The sequence below is a fragment of the Pleurodeles waltl genome, chromosome 2_1 (genome assembly GCF_031143425.1).
Source record: "Pleurodeles waltl isolate 20211129_DDA chromosome 2_1, aPleWal1.hap1.20221129, whole genome shotgun sequence".
NCBI lineage: Eukaryota > Metazoa > Chordata > Amphibia > Caudata > Salamandridae > Pleurodeles > Pleurodeles waltl.
This window is the reverse complement of record NC_090438.1, coordinates 674,923,140-674,940,555: the sequence shown is the minus strand read 5'-3', so window position 1 is coordinate 674,940,555 and position 17,416 is coordinate 674,923,140. Positions and strand designations below refer to the sequence as shown.

Below are 17,416 nucleotides of genomic sequence, written 5' to 3'. Positions count from 1 at the left end.
ACAGTTTGGTGCTGCAGAGATGAATCTTTTTTAAGTAGGCTCCCACTAAAAATGCTGTTTTTATATACCTCCCATTTACAGGAAGGATAATCAGTGAAGAAAATAACTTCCTGTCTCAGGGAGCCTCTGGGCATAACAAGCCTGGCTATTTCAGTAGGGTACGAGGAGCATGATCCACCATCTCCCTATGCCCCACAGCCCAGGAAAAAGAGAAGGCTCAGGCAAGAAAGTGGAAGAAGCCAATTCCTGCACCCACCACCATAAGGTGAGGTGAGCAGAGGAGCTGGGAGGACTGATGAGATCACCATGTGCCCCACTTCGGGTGCGGGGTAATGTGGGAGAAGTGTGATAAGTGCCTCAATAGGGCATGGGTACTTAAGTGAAAGGCCACCGGCAGCTGTTACTCTTGGATACCAGGAAAAAATAAAGAAAAGCAGAAATAAGCACAAACTCATTAAAGATCAACAGCACGTGCTTAATAATCCAGAGCTTCTTGGCAAACTTGAACGTGACATTGAGATTGTGGGTTGTAGATTCTAAACTTCATTAGTATAATCTGAATTTTGGAGTTGTTTTAAGGCATATAATTAGCAAGACTGATGCCACATCAGCCTTTTCCATCTTTTTAGGTCTGGCTGCACGCATCATGTCTTTTAGGGAGACATTGTGTAAATATCATGACTTTACTCTGGCTAAAACCTGGCTCAGCTATAATGGAGAGCCACATGTTAATCTTCAAACCGATAGCTTTGTGTTCCTAATGGAGAAATGTTATTGTTAAAGGTAATGGGCCCTATTTGTGATCATCTTGACAAACCTGAGGCCTAAAGGCTCACACACTGTTGCTATATCACAGATAATGTAACCAGGCTGGGTTTGTAGGGTCAGCTACTCCCTAGGATGGATTTTTAATTTTGATTTGAACTGTTGTTATTCCGTTAGATCCCTTAGGAGAGATTCCTAACTTTTAACCCCACTGAAATGTTAGATGTATGTGTCTTTGTATGTGTAGTATTTAATTAAGAGTATTATTGTTGTGTTTTGCCAAGTTCTGAGATTCTAACATACAGCACCTCCCCTGAGTCAGTTTTGGACTCCTCCCCTTTGCTGTCATGAGAATCATGTAGTAAAAAGGGGACTAAGGGCCAGATGAAGCAAGCAGTTTTGCCCATTCTGTGTCTATGGGAAAATGTGTTCGTACATATAGCCCTTAGTCCCCAGATTGAAGGTCACCTGTATGGGGGACCAAGCACAACTGAGGGAAACAGTTGATACAATTGCGGTCAGTAACTTTGAATTACTCTCTTCCCCCCACGTGAGGAAATCATCCCGGATTTACTAATGCCAAATGTAGAAGTAAATGTTTTTTCAGAGTCACAAAATAGAAAGCATTGGCAAAGCCAATAGGTCTTGCAGGACGAATAAAAGGCACTGTAACATGGCAAATGTTGTTGTTCACTTCATTTGGTAGGCACGTGCAAGCATCATTACACATCTGGAATGTAGTGGCACCATTTTGAAGGTAGTCAGCTGGGCAGCCCAGATGTGAGACGAGGGACCCACACATATGAGTAGGAGGACGAGGAGATGCACACAACAGATGAGCTGGTGATTACTATAATGTTCTGTTATTTTCACCTCAATTTGTAGTAACTTTTTTAAAGTATTTACCCCTTTTAAGTGACTACTGACCCCAGCCAATTACACATACTGCTTTTTTGTAATATGTGGAAAATTAAATGTGCACATCCACTAATGTGCACAGGGGTTCTAGTAAGAACTGATATCCACAACTGAAAATTGTTCAGCCAGCAAGCCAAATATTGGATGTTTTCATGAAAGATTTTGTAATGTTATAAAATGAGATCAAGCCTAAACCAGCTTTATGGAATATACTTACTTTTCAGCAACTGTCTTACAGATTTTGTAGTAGTATCACTGGGTGCTTTGATGTACCATGGAAAGATTTGTTCCAGGACCCTGAAGAAACAAATATACATTTTCATTTAGATATTTCAATCCCAGTTACACAGACTCAAGCAAAATTGCACTCTGTCTAAAACAGATACGTATTTGTACTTTCCATTATTTTACAGAGTAAATTGAAATAGTAAAATAACAGTGGGAAATGGTAGCTCCTCAGCACACAGCACTGAAACATCCCTATATCGGTCTCCAAGACACTAGAACATATGTATTGCTTAGGAGATCATTGCAACTGCATACATTTAGTTAGCCTATTACAAAACAATGTCTAGCAGCTATATTAGTATCTAAAATTATTTAATCTAAAACTAAAGACATCTTATTCTTATCATTAAATAATAAAATACAGACAATACGCTAACAATAAATGTATAGTTATAATGAATATTAAAGGTATTATCTATTTATATAAATATTAATAAGTAATTAATGGTAAAGGCATTTGTATTTTATAATATTACCAATAGTAATGAAATTAGTGCCAAGGTGAAATTAAGTTCGAGATTGCCTTTGACTTTTTATCTTGTGTTTATACTTAAGGTTTTTTGTTTACTTTTTGTTATTATAACAATCTAATTCCACCATGCTATGGTGTTTTGGTAAGCACAGACTATGCCACAGGGAGTAATGTTCCTGCTATGAAAGTGAGAAGCTCTTAGCTGAAACTGTAGCAAATAATGTCTCATTATGGCAATAATGAGATTGTTTTGTGAGAATATAGAGGATGGTCTTCTTTTTTCATGTGCAATGACAGCTACTATGTTGTCATCTGTACTGAAAAAGAATGCACAGTAGAAAAGGATTTATTTTAATTTTGGCACAATGTCTCAGAGCACATGGCTTAGTACGGCTGATTAAATGAGATCTTTTTCTACCAACAAGAGCCTTATTATTAGATTGCCTTGTGCATCATGGCAAGTCCTTTGAACTTGATTGATTATTGGACCAGCGGTCAGTTCAATGATTTGAGAGCAAGGGCTATATCAGTGGTTCCCAATCTGTGCATCGCAGCACCCTGGTGCGCCATCAAAACTAACCGGGGGTGCCGCAAACCCAGTTTTGGGAACCAGTTTGGCACTTGTTCAGTATTTATTTCATGATAAACTGACAAACCAAATTAGAAATGTTAAGTATATTTATTCCAGAAGGTAGAGGTTACATCAAAAATTTGAAGAACAACTTAACATGAAAACTTGCAACGTGCTACAATTTTTGTTTTTTGTTTTGGCTGAAATTTATTGAAGTGGTGTAATTACAGCCTTTATTGGACAGCCTATGAAAAATAATTCTGAAACTCCATGTCACAGAGGTCATCTGGTTCCAGTCCTTGGCTAACCACTTAAAATCCATTCTAAATTGTTGCTCAGTGTATTTAGTTAAACTCAAATTTATAAAGCCACACTTCCCACATAAGGGGGAAGGGATGTACATTAAATTCCACTGATTCATCTCTGATCTAGAGCAGTGCAGAGACTTCTTTAAAATATGTCTAGAGACTGCATACCAGATTGACTTGCTTTGGCCAATTCTTTATTGTTCTTGAGTCCAGGGTTCTGCCCACAGTCTCCAGAGAAGCATGTGACGTATGTATCAGATCATACGAAAGGCACCACTTGAGCAAATAAAGCTTTTCATTAAACACATATTATATATTTATTTTGTTACATCTATGATTGTAATACCTTTGTTGGCTTCATCCCAATTATTTTCAGGGAGAAACATGGAAGCACTCCCAAGGCTGGTCTTACATCACCCCCACCCACCCCAAAAAATATAACATAAAGGAGAACTGCGGCCAATAGGTCAAGGGAGCCGTGGGTCTAAAATATTTGGGAACCACTGTGCTATAAAATCCAAACAACTGATCCATTGTATTTGCTGGCTGGTGTATTTTTAGGGAGTTTAAGCAGTTAGCAGAAATTCAGGAAGACCTCCACTGCAAACATACCAAAATGCTCCTTTGGACCGTGATTTGGTTGCCAGCTACTCCGGAGATGATCTCTGCATCAAACTAGATTTTATGTTTGTGTTGAGCTGTATGCCCTTCCTTTCCAGTTCTTAGCAGATACTGATCAACTTGGAAGCCACACTGAAAGTAACATTCTAATTTGCCATTCAAAGTTTTTAGAGATGAAATGAATCAACAATAATGCCATGTTATCCTTAAAACACTTAGGCCCAGAATTATGGTGACCTAGTGCCATTCCAACGCCACATTAGCATCACTGTTTTTACGCTAACATGGCACTGGAAGGGCAAAAACGCTGGACCATATTTACAAAGTGGCGCAATGCTTGCATTGCGTCACTTTGTAACCCCTTGCACCACATTATGCCTGCACCAGGCATAATGTATGCAAGGGGGTCATTCTGGCACTAGGGAGGCCGTAAAAAATGGAGCAAAGGAATCTATAAGATTCCTTCATGCCATTGTTCTCAGCATTTTTTAACGCCTGCTAATTGCAGGCGTTAAAAAGAGGCTCCTTTTGCTTTCAATGGGCCTCGGGGTGCTGTACAGTTTTACAGTGGTGCAAACTGTTGTGTTTTGCCCTGGTGCTGTTGGTGCAAATGATGTTCTCTCACAATTTAACTAATAGCCTGATTTTATTTTCTGCATTCTGATGACCGTACAACGTTTACACTGTTCAGTTGGTGCAAATGTCAATGAGAGATGGCATTGCACCGATGCAAACGTCCAGGAACTTAGGCATATACTGCCAGCAGAATATTTTATTCAGAGAAAGGTTTAATCAGAGTATTACCTGACATAAATATTGTGCCCTAAGCTACGCCCCAATACAGTTAATAATGGAAAAACGTCACCCAATGTAACTTTGAAGATAATTTTAGAGACACTCTTAGTCATAGTCCCAGAATTATACTGACAATTTGAAAGTAATTAAACAAATACATGTTATATTTCTAAAACAAAATCCCCACATTATTGCACACGGTCCCAAATTAAACTTTTAGTATTAAAGACTTTTACTGATGAAGATTTCTTACACGCTCGGTGTTTTCTCTGTTGATGTGTTAGCAGACATCATTGATGCAAGTTCCAGTCTAGTCTCGTCTTTCAGGTTAACTGTGTACTTGTCAAATGTTATTTCTGCTTTTGCACCAAGACTGAGATTTCTATTAAATGAAAGTAAAGAAAAGTGTGTTATAGTGTTTGCAGTCAAATGAAAATGCAAGCAATGAAAGATGTACAGAAAATCAATGGGAACGCAACCTGGGCAGAGCGACTGCAAGAAATGATGTTGCTCTAGGTCAGGGAAACTCTTTGTATGGTGGGGGCCTGATACCCTTCTGGCCTTTACATGGGGCCCCAATGAACAGCAGCTCTGTTTATGTTTCACTTACATTCAGAAAAATGTTAAACAAAGGGACAAGCGTTTGTTTACCACGAACTGAAGTAAAGAAAAAAAAATGAAGGGATGGTGGCATATTTTTAGGAACACGTTCATTGTTTAAAGACATTCTGCAACAAACATTTAAAAATATGCTAAAACATCTTCTCAAATCAAAACAGTTAAAGGCAGAAACATTTCACCTTAATACACCAGAATATATCACTGAGACATTTATTAAAAGTGATTGTTTTCAAACACTAACTTTAAAAGATTGATGCCTCCCCCTGCCCTGATGATAATATCATTTGTGAACCAAGGAACAAGTTAGTTGTCATGTGCACCCTGTGTTGCTTACACAGGGGCCATGGGTGCCCCCTGCACCCATTCTCGCCAGCCTTTTCATGGGAGTGCTACTGCCATGAAAAGGTTGGCAGAGAATGAGGTCGTAATCCACAGGGCAGCGATACCCTAGAGGATTAGGACCGCCACAACTGCCAGAATGCCGGGATCCCTGATCCTGGCGGTGCTGGCGGTCCCACCATGGCCCGACTGCCAGAATTAAAATTTGGTGCTCGGACCACCACATTGCCGGCGGTCTGACCACCATCTGTGAGTCTGTTGAGTCTAGTGACCGTCACACTCGTAATGGGAGCCTTTGTCTTTAATTCTTAGCACATGAGGTTAGGGCATGAGTGGCAGACCGAAGCCACATGAAGGTTTGGTTTGCTCAGGCATGAGGATTCAAGGGACTCTCAAGCTGAGAAAGCACCAGCTATCTAGGTGAAGCTTGTCTAGTGCCTTCAGTGGCTCTCGTACCTCTATCACATAATTGCAAATAAGGGGACAAAGGCATAGGAAGGTCATGAATTGACCATCATCAAACAATGTGTGAGGAAGGAGACCAACATCACAGTACAGTACGCTTCGTTTCAAGGTCCATAACTTTCTCAATACACCACATTTAAGTGAGTGGACTATAAGGTTGAGTGTTTTCTCCCCCATGGGTAAGATCAAATGATTGTTTGTTTACAATCCTGTTTTCTTATCATATACTAACAGCGTTTTATTTGAAGTTCTACATAAAGCTGTAATAAAATGAAGACTAAAAATATATAAAAAATTTGAGTATCCAAGAGCACACAATTTTCACTAGCGGAGGGCAGGATTAAAAAACAAATATGATGGGTTGGCGTCCTAGTGTTCTTAGTCACTGTACTTATCTTGTGTCAGTCACAGATGATACATCACAGATACTAATGGTACCTCAGTGCAATGGTAGGTATGAAATCCCACCTGTCCTTCTTAAAAAATGCTGTTTGTTTCAATAAAGCATAGTAGCAATATTGGGCTGTAGTTGCTTAATATGAAGACATCCGCAGATGCTTTTTGTTTTAGGCAGGGGGTTATCACAAATTCTTTCAATAAGAAAGAGCTATTGCAGTATCAAACAACAAAAGGAATTTCATGAGTAGGGGCTGATTGGGGTCATAATTTATAGAATCTCTAGACTCCTTATATACTATCTGCAAGACTAAGTGTAACATTTGCATTGAACTCTGTATACATCTTTTCAATCGTTAATACAAACAGGAAAATAATGCCTCATAAAAATTACTTCTCACTATTGGATAACACACTTCTTTCACCATTTGAATCAAGTCACAAGTATTATTTTTCTAGATAGACTATGGGCAGCGTACAACTCTAAATGTGCGGTTTACAGTACTTACTCTCTAGCTGCATCTCCGTTCTGGTAGCAATCTTTACGCCAGGTGCTCTCTAAACTTTGTAGGCCTATTAGCTGATGCTGCCAACTGCAACAGGCGTGAAGGCATTTTCCTGGCCAGGGTTACGTTTCTAAGTGTTGCATTTTTCCTAACTACACTAGAAATCCAGAGATTAGTATTTTCAACAGCTGTCTCCAGACGTTCTCCTAGCCATGGGGGCTTCCCTATTTAGCAACACATAAAGAATACTAATTATGGCTTTAGACAGTAATTATGGCTTTAGACAGTAATGCTGTTGGTAGAGGAACTGCAAATGTGTGAGCCTCCTGTCAGTGTTAGCCTGGACGTAATCTGACAGCGATCTGACCAGCTGGTTAGTTTGCACTTAACTTGTGATACAAATTCATCATTAACAAGTTTAAACAAGTTACAGCCCTGTGTGGAGGAGAATCAATCAATTAGCATATATTATGAATCTTACACAAGTCAATAAGACTATTAGTATGAACTGTGATAGTCTTGTATACTTTAATATTAAAATCTCCTAATACCATTAGTCTAAAAGATTTAAATGTACGCAGTTAAATTTGTTGTTCAAACTCGTAACAAATATTAGTTGTAAGCCCATGTGGGTAATAAACCAGAACACCGACGACCGAGAGGGCCACTGTGGGTGTCAGTGTAAATGATAAAACTTCAGATTATGAGCTATTTATGACAGAAATCAAGAAGACCTTCAAGTCATGATGAAAAATAATCGCCACCCGTAACTTGTAATTCCCTGTCTGTATGGGGAGTTCCTAATCCCTTAGGCACAGCCATTATAATATCATCATAATGTCAACTAATTTTGATGAAATTTGGCCAGTGTCTGGCTAGGTACAGAGGATTGGTGTGCTGTTGGTGCACCGATTGTGTGGGCTTATGTTGGATGTTTCTATATAGTCTACTGGGACCTGGTACTTGACTCAGAAAAAAGACTAGGTCATAACCCATCAGATCAGGTAGTGCATGGATTGGACTGTGTCGTAGAGAAAATACTTGGTGCTGCTCATATCCACCAGAATACCTACCTGAATAAAACAGCAAAAAATCCTTATGCATGGTTGTAATATCCTCAAGTAAAATCAAGTTCTCAAGTATACTACATGTTCATATTAAAACAAACAATTCACTTACCAATTCACACATCACTAAAAATATATAAGTAGCGCCAACAAAGAGATTGTGCAAAGATTTGCCAAAATTCTGGCAACTGGCTATCCTAATTGCTCTACCTTGTACAAGTGCACAGATATGAAGGTACAAATTACATGCTGCAAGTGTTTTGCAGCAGGCACCTTTTACAGGTTTACAAAACCACTAAAGTGGATTTGAGCAGAAATTCCATGTAATGCTTTTTGTATACTTGTACTAAGAAAGACCCAGATTTTGCACCTGTAAACCTTTACTCTATACTTTTGAAGGGCTTGTATCTACCTGTAAGTTTTACATTGATATATCTCTATGACTCTGATTACAACCTAAAAACACTTCTTCCACCTGTAATACATTGGACTATAAATATTTCTGGACAACAAATTATTACATGCCCACACATAAAGTGATAATCAAAATCATGGTTGGGTAAGTAATGTGCCATTTTCTCCTGATGTCTTCTCCTATAAATAGACATATTCCATCAGGAATATGGATGTGTAATATATTCAAAGATGTTTAATCATCTTAGACTAAGATCATCAGACTTAATACATAATATCTTCAGAAAGTAAGACAATAAAAAGAGAAACCACACTATCTTTGTGGCAATCATAACAAAGTCACGGTAGGCAGAAAATAGGAATTCTCATTGTATTTTTCACCAAAACAATTAGCATCAGTGTTTTTAATTCAGACCGTCAAATTTACATCAGCAGTCATATGCATGTGGAGTTGTGTTAGGATCTATTCAATCCATAGATACCTTCAAAGTCTACATGAATGCATTAGATGTGATGCTGATGTTGATGCTCATTAACATACACCAGTGCAATGAAAACCTCCAACTACATTTTAAAATCTTGTTGAGCAATAACATCCACAGCCTTAAGTTCTGCCTCTGCCTCATCCAGAAATGGATGACGAACATCTAACTGTAGCTCATCACTGTCATGTCTGAATGTATTCAAATGCAGAGGATCACCATTAACTCTAACATTCAGTGATGTACGACTCGCCCACGTGAACCTGGAATGATTCAAAATCACCATCATATTTTATATCAACTGTACCAGTACACTGGGAACCACATCACAAGTATTACTCACAGTCATGCTATCAACCTCCCTAACTTGCAAATCAAAGTCACATCTAATGGATTCCCACCTCCATCAAAGCTATGGCCCCTCACATCTAGAGGACACCTAATGGAACATGACTTCTAATCCTCCATTCAAGCTATTGCAACTCACATCTAGCCAGATGACATGCTTTTTTTTGACTGACCTCAATGTTTCAAAGCTTGTTGACAGATCAAAATATTATTTCATCATCATAAAATAAATAAAACAATTCACCATACACTTCAGTGGTTACATACATGGGTTAAAAAGCTTTATATAAATAAGGACTACAATTGTAATTAAAAAAATACTTTAGCTTGTTAAAATTCATGAAAGCTACTGCATCTCACATCTAGAGATGCTTGCATCATCTAGACAGATAACATGCTCTTTTTGGCTGAACTACCTTACCGCAGACTTGCACTCTTGAAAAGCATCCTAAATGCAGCCACTATCCTTTTCAAGCAAAATTAGATACTCAATCACATCACATCTACCTTGATGGACCTACGTTGGTTTACCTGGCAAATCTGCATAGTCTCTATAACCTACTGGATCACATACTAATCTCTTAGTGCAAACCTTTCTGCATGCAAGAACAGATCCTCAATTCTGTGCCAGACACCAGAGTTAAAATGAGAAAGCATACACCAGGAAGCAGCTGTTATTATTCTATGATCTCATGTACTAACCCGTCCCCCACTTTGGAGTCAAATTCGTTTTTTTTTTCCTAAACCCCGTATTTAGACCTTGATGTGGTAAATGGACAAGTGCCACTCCCTTGAGTACTTGCATGCATGTGAAATTGGTACTTTTGTTTGGCACTGCCTTCATGCTAATTTAGTGTGTGCGCAGACGTCTAGACCTATCCATTGGTGCAAATCTGTTCTGTGACCAGAAGGGGTATGCCTTATTGTGTCCTCAGTGCTGAAATAACATTACTGTCCATGCTCTAGATAAGTCACATTAAGCGGTGATGGCAACTTACTCCCAACTTTTAGTGAATGATTATTGTGATGTTATCCTTCTCCTGTTTCAATGTAGACCACTGTATACTGACCCCTCTTGTTAAAGGTGCTGCTATTAGGTGAACCTCAGAACTTTGTACTGACATTCCACATGCTTGTAGACTGCATGTGCAGCACTTGTGTGGTAATGGGGCTCTGTATGTGGTGAAAGTTTGAGTACTGTGATGAGTGGACCCTTCTCGGATGGATGTGGCTTAGCCTGACACGCTATAGAGGACAGAAACAGCTTCCACAGACAGTGGAAGTGTATTGACTGCACCCCTGTGGATACAGGGTGGAAACCCAGACACTGAAGAGAGGGAGGATGGAGACATGGTTACCCTCAGCACTTCAATCAGGTCCTTGTTATCAGAGGACTACTGAATAGTTCTTCCTGGGCCTTGCCGTTTGGTGAATGCTATGGGTGTGAAGTAGGACAGCAGTATTTGTTGTTCATGATAAGGAAGTTTCTAGACAGGGTCTGTCACTTGTCTGTTAAAGCTTCCTATTTGATAAAGGCAGATGACAGCTGGTTGCAGATATCTCAGCTTTGCTTGCAATTGTTTTGGATGCACCCTCTGGAATCCAGCATCATTGCTACCTGCTCTGAGAGCTGTCAACGTGCACAGAGTTTGAGTCTACGATAAAAAAACTGAAAATTTACTTTTGCCAGAGAACTAATCCATATTGATTCTGAGACCTTAGACAGTAGATCCACTTCCCCAATCAAGAAATGAGTATAAAAGAGGGATCCAAACAACCCTACTTGGTTCCAGTTCAAAGTTCTTCATGACCATGGAAAATAGTGTCCTGCAGAGTACTGAAAGCACTGCTACATATTTACATAAGAGTGAGTCTTCCAGAAGATAGGGGACATCACTTAACTCAGAACTAGTTGCTGGAGGAGGGGACCGTCTACCTAGTGTCTAGAAACCTTCCTTCCAGCTGAGAGTGTCTGCAGGAGGAAAGGCTATTAAAGAGGAGATGCCCAGCATGTCACCAGCCTGAAGAATGACAAGAGGTAACTGACAGAGAGGGCGATGCCAGGAGTTACCCATCTTGTGAGAGGTCCCACTGCCTCTTTGGCAGCTGGTGCTGTGAACCTCAGCACAACCTTTGACACTGAAGTCAGGAATGAGTGAAGATATCTGTTGTGTGAGGTACCATATCTCCTGAGCAGTTCCCATTGTGAACTGCCTCAAGGATTTCACTAGCAAAGCCCAATGTGTTTTCTCGAATCCTGCCATGGGATTGATTGACCGGTGGTGCCACTGTCTGACCTAAGAAGCAGAATATCTCCCATCAGTGAACCCCCCAATCAGCTCAGAGTCTGCAACTGCACCCTTACCAAAGACATGGCCCAAAGGCTGCAACTGCTGTGACCGAGCATCCTTCTGCACCCGGTGCGGAAGGTCGCAGTTACTGAAGACAAGTGCCTGTCATGCAGGCCAAAAGTTCTGATCCTGTACTCTTGGTTGGACAGGGACTTCCCTGTCCACTACGCCGGCATTGATAAAGCCACCAACACAGAACTGACCACTTAAAAGGTTAGAGAGTGCTATGATCAACACAACAGTAATTATTTTCCAGACTGGAAAGTAGTCCTAAGTTTAAAGAGTTAAATTCCAGTTGTGGTTTTATCTATGGAAACATATTATCTCAATTCGGCCCCAGGGTTAGCCATGAGTTGCTTCTCAATTTACTTCTGGAATCAACAATGATTTGCAGGAGGTAATCAGTAGGGGTATACTCTGAACTATGAGCAATGCTGCTGCCTCATATCTATTCATTTGGTCAAGGCAATTTGTTTTGGTAGATGGACAGGGTCTCCTTACAGAGCAGTCTTTGTGGAGTTAGTGTTATACAAAGACAGATACAAGAATTACACTGCTAATAAGTATGTTCAGTTGATACAGCAGTGCCCAGGCACTTCACATTCATCAATGTATTTGTCTTTTTGTTAGTGATGAAATATGTTTCTGTAGGGAGAAAATAAGGGGCAGGTTTATGTACAGGTTGTGTTGCTTTTGCACTGCGCAATGGGTTGCAAGTGCAACGCAACCCGTAAGTGCAATTTATCAAGCCACGCAAGGCCACCTTGTGCAGCCCTGAGTGGATTTTTGAATCCAGATTAATGCAACACAGTGCAAATTGCTGTGTTGCATTACTCTGCCCTAGGGAGGAATTCCATGGGTGATGTGTGGATGTTCTCACACAACACCCAAGAATTTTGAACACATTCCCAGATTTACTAGAGGTAGACCTGCGAATGCGCCAAAACAGCTAAGTCTCCCCAGGTGAGGTGTAACAAGGAGAACATTTTTATTTCTCCTCGTTTTTTCCTCTTTCTATGTGTGCTGCATTTTGCAGCACACATAAAAAGAGAAAAATGCCTCAGGGGATTGTTTTTGTGCAGGAAGGCTTACAATGCAGACACCCTTGGACCACAGTGCAAGAGTGTCTGCTTTGGAGTTAGGCAGCACATTGTGTGCCAGCACTTGGAAAAGACAGGAATGCACTGTATTATTTTAAATACAGCACATTCCTGCCCTTTCCCTGTCATGCAGCGCTGCACAGCAAGTTGAATTGCTACACTGCGAGACTTTTTGATATGTGCACAATTGGCATGGAGTTCCCCACACGCTAACACTACACAATAACCACTGGAGAGAAGGTGGAAGTTCAATTCAAGGCTTGGAATTATACTGATGCCTGCCTAGAAGGAACATGTTGTTTACTTTTTCTGTGCTGATTTAATGATGCCAAAATTAACAAAATAAAAATGAAACCATACCTCTGAATACTCCAAAAAATAACAAGTGAGAATTCATAATCCATGTTCTGGAGTCCTTCTATCATCTTTATTCGGCTGGGAGGGCTGATAGTCCACAAAGAATTTGAGTTGCCTTCAAGTTCTGCTACTGTGATGTCTTCCTTCCCATATGCTTCCAGAAACTGCAAGGCAGGCTGCAATTACAAGGAGAAAAATATGACTTTAATAATTAGCTGGACAGTTTTCTGATGAACTCCCCACAATGTAAGTGCTGAAGCCGTTTTCGCCTTTAAACAGACAAGTGAGTGAAATCAGTGAGCAGGTGAAATTACACAAATGGAAATATTTATTAGAAGTTGAAGTGCGGGGAATTACCAACAATGGGACTTATACCTGAACATGTGAATTTAAGGAGGCAACACATAATTAAATTTAACTTGCATAGAATAAGGGCGAATTCTGCAATATAAATGTGAGTGAGAGCAGAGGTTTGATGTTGAGTAAACGCGAACTAATAAAAAAGTGGGTTCTTTGAGCAATAAATCTTTTTTGCTATATTGGGTGAAAGGAACTATGGGTTATGGTTGTAAACAGTAGAGCTATTGGCACAAGTTAACCAAAGATTGTGGTGGTGCTCCAGCGTTACCACAAATACATGCCTAATTGATTTGTGGGTAGGACATCCGATTTAGGGCATCCATGGTATGAGTGAAAATGCACATGAGTGTTACATATATTTGATTCCTTTGGGCTCTGCAAAACACAAGTAATTATTATTGGTCATCTGTAACTCACCCATGCACATAGACATGTGTGCTACAAAGATGAGGGAAAGAAATACAGTGTTAGAGAAGCTCTAATCAAACAAATGCGTCCTGAATGTATTTTTCCATGGTGGTGAGTGGCTTATGTTTGCCTCGCAGACAAGGTATTAAAGAGTTCCATTGAGTGGGAAACAGGAATGCCCTGTGTTATAAATGGGGTCTTTGGTTGGCAGTCCGGTTACCCCCTGTCCAAACAAGGACCCTTACTCTAGTCAGGGTAAGTCACACACAATCCAAATTATCCTGTGCCCACCCTCTGGTACCCTGGCACTGAGCAGTCAGGCTTAACTTAGAAGGGAATGTGTAAAGTATTTGTGCAATAAATCATACAATAACACCATATGGCATCACAAAAATACACCACACAGTGTTTAGAAAAATATATAATATTTATCTGATAAGATGCAGGTTAAAACGATTAAAATGCAATAAGTATATGTTGAGATATCACTGTAAAAGTGATATAAGGTGTCTTAAGTCTTTGCAAAACAAATGAATGTCTCTTAAAAACAATAAAGTTCTCTTGCAAGCACAAAGTACCTGGTTTGGGTTGAAAAGCTCCGCAAGGGACCGCAGAGGATGCGATGCGTGGAAAACGGAGAGGTGTGCGTCGGGTTTCGCCCCTGCGCACACCGACTTGCGTAGTTATTTTCCACGCAGGGGGAGACTTTGCTTCGATTTCCGGCACGCGGACTTGGTTCCTCTTCGGGTTGCAAGGTTTTCTGGCGGCCCGGTGACTGTGCGTGGAATCCTGGGCTTGCGAAGCGAAGTCACAAGCACTGCGTCGATCCAGTGGGCATTGCGTGGAAATTTCTCCCGCACGGCAGGCGCTGCGTCGATTCCTCTCTGGAAGTCAGGCTGCATCATCTCCGGTCGGCTGTGCGTCGATCCGGTGGGCCTTACGCCGAAGTTCCGGTCGCAACGCAGGCGCTGCATCAATCTTCTCCTTGCGAAGTTGGGCTGCATAGTTCCTGTTCGGCGTGCGGTGAATTTCTCACCGCGGGGCAGGCTTTGTGTCATTTTTAGCAGGCTGTGCGTCAAATTTTCGCCGCACAAGGAGTCCAGTTGCAGGAGTGAAGTCTTTTTGGTCCTGAGACTTCAGGGAACAGGAGGCAAGCTCTATCCAAGCCCTTCGAGAGCACTTCTCAGCACAGCCAGAGAGCAGCAAGGCAGCAGGGCAACAGCAAGGCAGCAGTCCTTGTCAGAAAAGCAGTTCAGGTGATTCCTTTGGGCAGCCAGGCAGTTCCTCTTGGCAGGTCTGGTTCAGGGATTCTTCACCAGTAGGTTTCTTGTCAGAAGTGTCTGTCTAACCCAAAAAGTGTCTAAAGTCTGTGGTTTTGGGTCCTCTTCTTATACCCATTTTGGCCTTTGAAGTAGGCTTACTTCAAAGGAAAGTCTCACTTGATTGTGAAATCCTGCCTTGCCCAGTCAAGGCCTCAGACACACACCAGAGGGTTGGAGTCTGCATTGTGTGAGGGCAGGCACAGCTCTTGCAGGTGCGAGTGACCACTCCTCCCCTTTCTCCTAGCACAGATGGCTCATCAGAATATGCAGGCTACACCCCTACCCCCTTTTGTGTCACTGTCTGGAGAGAGGTGCCAACAGCCCAACTGTCAGACAGGGAATCTACAAACAGGCAGAGTCACAAAAATGGTTCAATCAAGAAAATGTCCACTTTCTAAAACTGGCATTTTCAAACACACAACCTCAAAACCAACTTTATTAAAATATGTATTTTTAAATTGTGAATTCAGAGGTCCCAAACTCCACGTCTATCTGCTCCCAAAGGGAAGCTACGCTTTACTCATGTTTAAAGGCAGTCTCCAGATTAACCTATGAGAGAGATAGGCCTTGCAACAGTGAAAACCGAATTTGGCAGTATTTCACTGTCAGGACATATAAAACACAATACTATGGCCCTCATTCTGACCCTGGCGGTCTTTGACCGCCAGGGCGGAGGACCGCGGGAGCACCGCCGACAAGCCGGCGGTGCTCCAATGGGGATTCCGACCGCGGCGGTAAAGCCGCGGTCGGACCGGCACCACTGGCGGGGTCCCGCCAGTGTACCGCGGCCCCATTGAATCCTCCGCGGCGGCGCAGCTTGCTGCACCGCCGCGGGGATTCCGACCCCCCCTACCGCCATCCAGATCCCGGCGGTCGGACCGCCGAGATCCGGATGGCGGTAGGGGGGGTCGCGGGGCCCCTGGGGGCCCCTGCAGTGCCCATGCCACTGGCATGGGCATTGCAGGGGCCCCCGTAAGAGGGCCCCTACATGTATTTCACTGTCTGCTGCGCAGACAGTGAAATACGCGACGGGTGCAACTGCACCCGTCGCACAGCTTCCACTCCGCCGGCTCGATTCCGAGCCGGCTTCATCGTGGAAGCCTCTTTCCCGCTGGGCTGGCTGGCGGTCTGAAGGAGACCGCCCGCCAGCCCAGCGGGAAAGTCAGAATTACCGCCGCGGTCTTTCGACCGCGGAACGGTAACCTGACGGCGGGACTTTGGCGGGCGGCCTCCGCCGCCCGCCAAGGTCAGAATGAGGGCCTATGTGCCCTACCTTAACCATACACTGCACCCTGTCCATAGGGTTACCTAGGGCCTACCTTAGGGGTGTGTAGGAAAAGGGAAGGGTTAGGCCTGGCAAGTAGGTACACTTGCCAAGTCGAATTTACAGTTTAAAACTGCACACACAGACACTGCAGTGGCAGGTCTGAGACATGATTACAGTGCTACTTATGTGAGTGGCACAATCAGTGCTGCAGACCTACTAGTAGCATTTGATCTACAGGCCCTGAGCACGTCTAGTGCACTTTACTAGGGACTTACTAGCAAATCAAATATGCCAATCATGGATAAACCGATTAACAGTACAATTTACACAGAGAGCATATGCACTTTAGCACTGGTTAGCAGTGGTAAAGTGCTCAGAGTTCAAAAGCTAACAGAAACAGGTCAGGTAAAATAGGAGGAAGGAGGCAAAAAGTTTGGGGATGACCCTGCAACACCCCGTCTTTGCTGATGGCGCCTAGGAAGCTGATGAGTGATGACTTAGTTGGTCTAGGAAGCACAATATGTTTGTAAAATGGTACAATATGTTTGTAAAATGGTACATAACCTTCTTGCCTGCACTGTTGAATAAAACCTATTTAGACAGTTGCATGTTTCGTGAGTCATGAACAAGGGTATCTATACAATCCTTCCAGAGGTGTAGCCCATGCCTCTAAATTTTAGACAATTCTTTGGGATCTGGCAAATTACAACCCATTTCTGGTATTTCCTCTAGGCCTTCTGGAAAGCTACATTTCTGAATTTCTACAAGGAATAGAGAAATGTATTTCTCGTTTGGTGAATTATTTTCTTTGCTGCATCAAGAGTGCCTAGTTCTGCATCAACAAGTTAAAGGTAATCGCCTCTCACGTATTTGAC

General features: G+C 41.9%; 1 protein-coding gene across 3 annotated transcripts in view; it reads right to left on the bottom strand.

Annotated features, from left to right (window-relative positions):
• PIEZO2 (piezo type mechanosensitive ion channel component 2) overlaps positions 1-17,416 on the bottom strand; it is a 1,085,167-nt gene that overhangs the window by 36,833 nt on the left and 1,030,918 nt on the right. For all 3 annotated transcript variants that reach the window (XM_069216450.1, XM_069216468.1, XM_069216460.1), the window contains 3 exons: positions 13,188-13,360; positions 4,992-5,120; positions 1,901-1,980 (listed from right to left, as the gene is read on the bottom strand). In XM_069216450.1, coding sequence (XP_069072551.1) covers positions 1,901-1,980; positions 4,992-5,120; positions 13,188-13,360 — 382 coding nt within the window. The remainder of the gene's footprint in view (positions 1-1,900; positions 1,981-4,991; positions 5,121-13,187; positions 13,361-17,416) is intronic.